General features: G+C 46.1%; 1 protein-coding gene across 4 annotated transcripts in view; it reads right to left on the bottom strand.

Moving 5' to 3' along the window:
* The window catches only part of dnajc4 (DnaJ (Hsp40) homolog, subfamily C, member 4), an 80,217-nt gene that overhangs the window by 65,342 nt on the left and 7,254 nt on the right, over positions 1-7,621 (bottom strand). For 2 of the 4 annotated variants that reach the window (XM_048619566.1, XM_048619565.1), the window contains 2 exons: positions 5,205-5,327; positions 1,144-1,246 (listed from right to left, as the gene is read on the bottom strand). In XM_048619566.1, coding sequence (XP_048475523.1) covers positions 1,144-1,246; positions 5,205-5,290 — 189 coding nt within the window. In that variant the 5' untranslated portion in view covers positions 5,291-5,327. The remainder of the gene's footprint in view (positions 1-1,143; positions 1,247-5,204; positions 5,328-7,621) is intronic. The other 2 variants (XM_048619568.1, XM_048619567.1) reach the window with 1 other exon arrangement.

Below are 7,621 nucleotides of genomic sequence, written 5' to 3'. Positions count from 1 at the left end.
CCCCTCTGCACCGACCCTCCCTCCAACAGCGTGGCACTCCCCTCCACACCGACCCTCCCTCCGCACCGACCCTCCCTTCGACAGCACGGCACTCCCCTCTGCACTGACCCTCCCTCCAGCAGCACAGTGCTCCCGTCCACACCGACCCTCCCTCTGACAGCACGGCACTCCTCTCTGCACCAACCCTCTCTCCAATAGCATGCTGCTCCCCTCTGCACCGACCCTCCAATAGCATGGCGCTCCCCTCCGCACCGACCCTCCAATAGTGCAGTACTTCTTTGTCTCTGATTCATGTACTTGGATATCTAAAGTGTTGAAGCACAGGTACAGCGAGTGACTGGGAAGGTAAGTGGAATGTTGGCCTTATTGAAAGGGGAATGGAGTGTAACAGTAGGATGGACTCACTGCATTGGTGAGATTATACCTAGAGTACAGTGTGCAGTTTTGGAATTCTTGTTCGAGGAATGATACTGTGGTAACAGGAGCACCTTAGAGACTGGCAACCCTGCAGTTAGCAAACCACTCCTGTCTCCCCCAGGCCTGTAACTCTCCTCCTGTCTTCCCCAGGCCTGTAACTCTCCTCCTGTCTTCTCCCAAGCTGACCCGTTATCCTGAGGTATTTGCACACGAGAAGCTGCATATAATCTCTGGCAGGGCCCTGTTCATGGCAAACAGAAAGGCCATATCTTCACAGTGTGCTTTTCACATGAAAACAGAATCTTGGATGACAGCCTTCCCTAATCAACGCTAACTTTGAATTTAAATCCAATTTCGGCGGTAAACTGCTTCCTGCAGCATTCTCTACCAGAGTCCACACGTCAACCAACCGACACCCTTCTCCCATGCAATAGAAATTGTTCAGCCCTTCGTGATTTGGCATTCTTGTGATTCTGTACTGATAATTTAACAAGGGAACAATAGAGTCAAAATGACTTTTTTTTTCAGCCATGCTCAAATTCTGCACCACCAAGTGACAAGTTGATGCACTTTCCCATGAAGTACAGGGACCACGTGGTCAGGGAGGAACCCAGAAAGTTGTGTGTACTGCTCCCACTCCAGGTTGGAGGGTTGTTACTTTTTGCCATTGCCTTCAGTGGGCCGTAAAAGTCATGTGATGTGCACAAGACAAATTTAAACACAAACCTTGCCTACCTTCTTTGACTGGTCAAGGAAGGCCTGCTTGATCTGCTTAAGAGTTGCGTCGGGCTGGATGCCAAGGACGGTGTAATAATCCTCGCCACTAAACCTGGCCGAGACAGAAAACACGAAAGCACAGTGTTTATTACCATGGGTTGTTCCACTGCAATTCTACAAGGGTTGGGCAATGGTCTGATAATTTGAATGAACTGCAACGGCAAGGGTCTTTGAGGCAGAAAGCCCAACTACCACCAACACATACAGTCACAGAGATATACAGCACAGAAACAGACCCTGCAGTCCAACTTGCCGATGCCAACCAGATATCATGGTTAATCCAGTCCCGTTTGGCCCAATCCCTCTAAACCCTTCCTATCCATATACCCATCCAGAAGCCTTTTAAATGTTGTAATTGTACCAGCCTCCACCACTTCCTCTGGCAGCTCATTCCATACAAGCACCACCCTCTGCATGAAAACATTGCCCCTTAGCTCCCTATTAAATCTTTCTCCTCTCGCTTTAAACCTATGCCCTCCAGTTTTGGACTCCCACACCTTGGGGAAAAGACCTTGGCTGTTCACCCTATCCATGCCCCTCATGATTTTATAAACCTCTATAAGGTCACCCCTCAGCCTCCAATGCTCCAGGAAAAATAGCCCCAGCCTATTCAGCCTCTCCCTTTAGCTCAAACCCTCCAACGTCCTTGTAAATCTTTTCCGCACCCTCTCAAGTTTCACAACTTCCTTCCTACAACAGTGAGACCAGAATTGAAAGCAGTATTCCCAAAGTGGCCTCACCAATGTCCTGTACAGCCACAACATGACCTCCCAACTCCTATACTCAACACACAGACCAATAAAGGCAAGTGTACCAAATGCCTTCTTCACTATCCTGTCTACCTATGATTCTGCTTTCAAGGAACTATGAACCTGTACCCCATTGTCATATGACATATGTCTTTTCCCAAGTATAGCTAAGAATCAGTTGCTCTTCCTCAGGGACTGAGATGGGGTGATGAGAAGTCAGGCAGCTCTTCATCACTTCAAAAGGCCAGCTCAAGAACAGTTTGGCTAATTTGGGAAACAAACCAATACAGGGAGGGGTGTAGGGGCTGGAGGGAGTGACAGAGATAGGGAGGGGTGTAGGGGGTTGGAGGTGGTGATAGAGATAGGGAGGGGTGTAGAGGCTGGAGGAGATTATAGAAATAAGAAAGGAATTAGGAGCTGTGCCTGTATTCATACAAATCTTCATCATTACACTGGAGAGGGTGTAGAGGAGATTTCTAAGGATGGTGTCTAAACTGGAGAATGTTAGCATTGAAGAGAGACCATACATTCTAGGATAAGGACACAAAATGCTGGAGAAACTCAAGAGGTCTGGCAACATTTGCACAGAGAGAAACAGAGCAACTACATTTTCACATAGTTACATAGCTATTAGGGGACAGAGGGACACTATTCAGTTGATCATGCCTGTAGCAACTCTTCAAATGAGCGTCATTGCCTGGTGCCAGTCTCCTACTTGTTCCTCAAACCCTTGCACATCATGTTTATCCAATTATCTGACGCTCTCTCAACTGCCTCAATTGAACCTACCTCCACCATATATCCAGGCAATACCCTAATTACTCGCTGAGGGAAAAGGTTTTTTCTCCCATCACCTTTGCTTCTTTCGCAGACCACTCTAAATCTATGCGCTCTCCTTCTTGTTCCTTTTACGAGTAGGAACAGCTTCTTCTTATCCACTCTGTCCGGTCCCACTCATGGTTTTGGAAACCTCCATCAGGTCCCCTATTGGTCTTCTTCTCTCCAAGGTGAACAGTCCCAACTCCTTCAACTTATCCTCCCAAGTTTCTCATCCCTGAAACCATTCTTGTAAATCATTTCTGTACTCTCTCTAATGTATTCACATCTTTCTTATAATGTGGCACCCACAACTGTACACGACACTCCAAGATGAGATCTAACAAGTGTCTTCAATATCACCTCCTTACTCTTGTACTCTGTGCCCCCATTAATAAAGCCAAGGCTATTCCATGCTTTATTGACTGCTCTGTTTCCACATGTCATGCCACCTTCAGGGATCTGTGCAAGTATACACCCAGCTCCCTCTGCTACTACAGCCTCTTTAGAATCATACCCATTATTTTGTATTGTCTTTCAATTTTCTTCCTACTGAAGTGCATCACTGCACACTTCTCTGCATTGAACCCCATCTGCCATCTATCTGCCCTTTCCACCAACTTGTCAATCTCCTTTTGGAGTTCTGCACTGTCCTCGTCACAGTTTACAATCCTTCTGAGATTTTTTTCATCTGCAAACTTTGAAACTGTCCCCTGCACACGAAGATCCAAATTATTAATATATATCAGGAAAAGCAAGGGCCTCAATAGTGACCCCTGGAGAATTCCAGTGCAAAACATCCTCCAGCCCAAAAAATATCCATTGCCCGTTACTCTCTGTTTCCAGTCACTCAGCCAATATTGTGCATAGTTTTGAGTCCGATATGACTCTTATTCTTTGCGACACAGAAGACTGAAGGGAGATCCAACTGAAATATGTGAACTTATAAGTGGCCTAGATTGAGTGAACAGGAAGGCAATACACCTCTTACTCAAAGATGCATTTTTTGGGGGTGGAGGTATAAATTTAAGAGTGGATTGAAGATTAAATGTTTTCATTTGGAACTCTCTGCCTAAAACTCCTGATAAATGTTCAAAAAGTGCTTGGAGGTGCCTTCAGAGAGCTGCAACCTACAGGACAGACAAAGTACAACGGAAAATGGCTGCCAGAGCATGCTCACAGACAGCAGGCCGAATGGCCTCCCTGTCGGCTGCAAACGTCTCTGACAGAAAGGAGTCCTCGCCCAACAAAGAACCCATCTATCTCAGCCCAAGTTCTCGGATTCCGATCAAGGAATGCAGACTGCAAAAGATCTTTCCTTGCTCTGGGCGTTTCGGCTGAGCCTCTTGGTTCCTGGGTCATTCAAAAGGAGGCAACTGTCGCCCCGAAGACACACTGCTGGGCTTGTCTGTCTCCACAAGATCTTCATTGTTTGGAAGGTTCCATCAGCACATACTTCAAATGTTTTCTGGGTGATGAATCTTTAGACGGTTGGCTCGGATAGACTCTGGAGTGCTTGAATGATGCCACTGTGACCAGTTGGAGGAGGACTCAGGGTCCCACAGACCAGGAGATAGTGCACATCCAAGGTTCTAGCCAACAGGCAGGACGCCACCTCCTTCAAGGAGGTAAGAATGGGCACCGTTTAGCGCTTGTTCTTTTTTAAAAAGATAGGAGATGGCTTCCTATTATCACCAACATCTTGTTGCTGCTCCCACTGCCTCTGTGTGGTGTTTTGACCAAGTGAGTAAGGGCTGTGGAATCTGTACCCTGGCACAGAAAACATAGCGAACAGGAACAGGCTGCGCATTCCCTCCTCTTCAACCAATATCACTGAAGAAATAATGGGGAGGGAATGGCCTAACGGTCTTATCACTAGACTATTAATCCAGAGACCCAAATATTGTTCTGGGAACCTGTGTTCAAATCCCATCATGGCAAATGGTGGGAATTTGAATTCAAGAAAAATCTGGAATCGAAGAGTCTAATGATGACCGTGAAAACGTCATCGATTGTCAGGAAAAAAAACACATTGTTTCGGATTTCCAGCATCCACAGTTCTTTCAGCTTTTTGTTTAGTGACAAAGAACATCTAGTTCACTAATTCTCTTTAGGGAGGGAAATCCACCATCCTTACCTGGTCTGGCCTGCGTGTGACTCCAGACCCACAGCCATGTGGTTGACTCTTAACTGTCCTTTGAACTGGCAAAGTGAGCCGCTCAGTTCAAGGGACAATTAGGGGATAGGCCTTGCCAGCAAGGCACTCAGTTCTAACAACTGCCTACAAGGGCAACTACAGATGGGCAATCGACACTAGCAACGCTCAAATCTCACATGTGAAGTAAATAAATGTAACCTGGGTTGCGAATGCATTAGGATCTTGCCTCTCCTGGCTTAAAGCTCGTGGGCAGTATCTGCAGATGAAGGCGAGGGGTGTTTACCCACCTGTACAACGCTGTGGAGATCCTCCGGGAGCACACGCTGAACCTCAGGCAGTACTTGCCGGCCAAGGTCTGGGCGCCCAGAAGCATGTCACACCGTCACCCCACAGGTTCCTGCCCTCCTTGCCTGCAGTAAACAGCGAAAAAAAAAACAGGAGGGGTTAATAAAGCACAAGTCATCAGGAGATTTCAGCATATCCCTGGCAAGACAGACTGTAGGAAGCAATGTCAAAGAAAGGAACTCCATCTCAGTGTCTTTATCTACCCTAAAGACTCCATGGCTGCCATCGGAGGAACAGTAGAGGTAGCGCTCCCTGATGTCCCAGAACTAGCACTTATGCAACATTTGACATTGCTTTAAAAAAAAGAGATGACCTAGGCCATTAGAACATAGAACATAGAATATTACAGCGCAGTACAGGCCCTTCGGCCCTCGATGTTGCGCCGACCTGTGAAACCAATCTGAAGCCCATCTAACCTACACTATTCCATTATCATCCATATGTTTATCCAATGACCATTTAAATGCCCTTAAAGTTGGCGAGTCTACTACTTTTGCAGGCAGGGCATTCCACACCCTTACTACTCTCTGAGTAAAGAACCTACCTCTGACATCTGTCCTATATCTATCACCCCTCAATTTAAAGCTATGTCGCCTCGTGCTAGCCATCACCATCCGAGGAAAAAGGCTCCCACTGTCCACCCTATCTAATCCTCTGAGGCCATTATTCAATTGCTGATTATGGAAGTTTACTGTGTGCAAACTGAATGTTGTACGTTCTGTGTTCCATTAGAGACTGCACTTCAGAAATACATAATTCAATGTAAAGTGCCCGAGACCAGGAAAGTCCTTTGTTATTAGATTAAGTAAAGTTGAACCTTAACAGGAAATAAGAGGAGATCAGTGAGGGTTTAGCTTTGCTTGTCGGACCTAGCGTCTATGAGTTAGAGAGGATAAGACATGGAGTGGGACCTGATCTCCTTTGAGCTTTGTCAAGAGAGGAGACAGATATTATCAGAGCAGAAGAATCCTTTCCTGTCTGGTCTGATGCCCGGAGCATTCAAAGAGACTCAAGATTCATTTGCTGACCTCTGTGCAGAATCTTAACATCCTTGGGTGCACATATTCTTGTCTACAAAAGATTCAATATAGGAACTTACAGAACAAGGAATAAACCACTCAGCCCTTTAGTCCTGCTCTGCCATTCAACACCATCATGTGATTGGTTCCCGATAGCTGTGCAGTTTATTCATAGATCTACATGGTACAGAAAAGGCCCTTCGGCACCAATGTAGCTACCACTAAAGAATTGCTAATTCCAATTTCCTGCACTTGTCCCATATCCTTGAATGTTATGAGATCTGAAGTTCTCATCCTAATTTTTTTTTAAAAAATGTTTGTAAGGTTTCTGGCTTTCACTACCTTCCCAGGCAGTGCATTCCAGATTCCACCACGCACTGAATGAAAAAGGTTTTCTCCAAATCCCCTCTGAATCTTCTGCCCCTTTACCCTAAAACTATGCCCCCCTTGTGATTGACCCTTCAACCAAGGGGAACAACTGTTCTCTATTCACCCCATCCATACCCCTCATAATCTTATACACCTCAATCATGTCCCCCATCAGCCTTCTCTGCTCTAAAGAAAACAATCCAAGCCTATCTAGTCTCTCCTTATGGCTCAATTTCTCCGTCCCAGGCAGCATCCGCTGTACCCCCTGTAGTGAGGCGATTGGAGTTGCACACAGTACTTCTGCTGTGGCCTAACCAATGCTCTGTACAACTCCAAGGTTACCTCCTTGCTCTTGCAGTCTATGCAGGCTGGGGCTGTGAACAAGATGGGGAGAAGTCTTCAGACCTCGGCAAGCTCAGGAGTTCTCCCATTTCTCTGCGGTAAAAACCACTCTAAATTTGGAAGAAAACCAATTTGTTTTCCCTTCAGCGCTTAGTGGAAGCTGTGACTTTTACTGACTATATCAGAGACCTCTAAGCGTAAACCAGTGCATCCTGAATGCATGGGGAGGCAGATTGAGAAACAGCTTTCTGATCAGATTCAGCTCAGGAGATCCTGCAAACGGGACTACTGAGCTGCTTCCTGGTTTATCTCTCCGTCTATAACACCCATGGTTTTGCCTTTCCCCTGTCCATGCCTGTCTGTGTGTGTGTGTACAGGAGGAGTTTATAGAGAGATTTGAGTTTTAACTAGTAGAGGCATACGTCAACATTCCATAACTATTTAAAGACAGTTAGAGTCCATTTGTCATAAACAATTGCTCCTGTGAAGGAGAGAGACCTGGTCCATACTTTCTGTGAACCAGGATCTAAAAGACTGGTCAACTGGCGTATTCTGCATCCCTTTCAAAAGCTTCAATTTCTGTAACAACTTCAGGGGCTTGATTTTCAGCGTTCTGCCCAATCACTCAA

The sequence above is a fragment of the Rhincodon typus genome, chromosome 43 (genome assembly GCF_021869965.1).
Source record: "Rhincodon typus isolate 14 chromosome 43, sRhiTyp1.1, whole genome shotgun sequence".
NCBI lineage: Eukaryota > Metazoa > Chordata > Chondrichthyes > Orectolobiformes > Rhincodontidae > Rhincodon > Rhincodon typus.
This window is presented reverse-complemented; position numbering and strand designations above follow the sequence as displayed.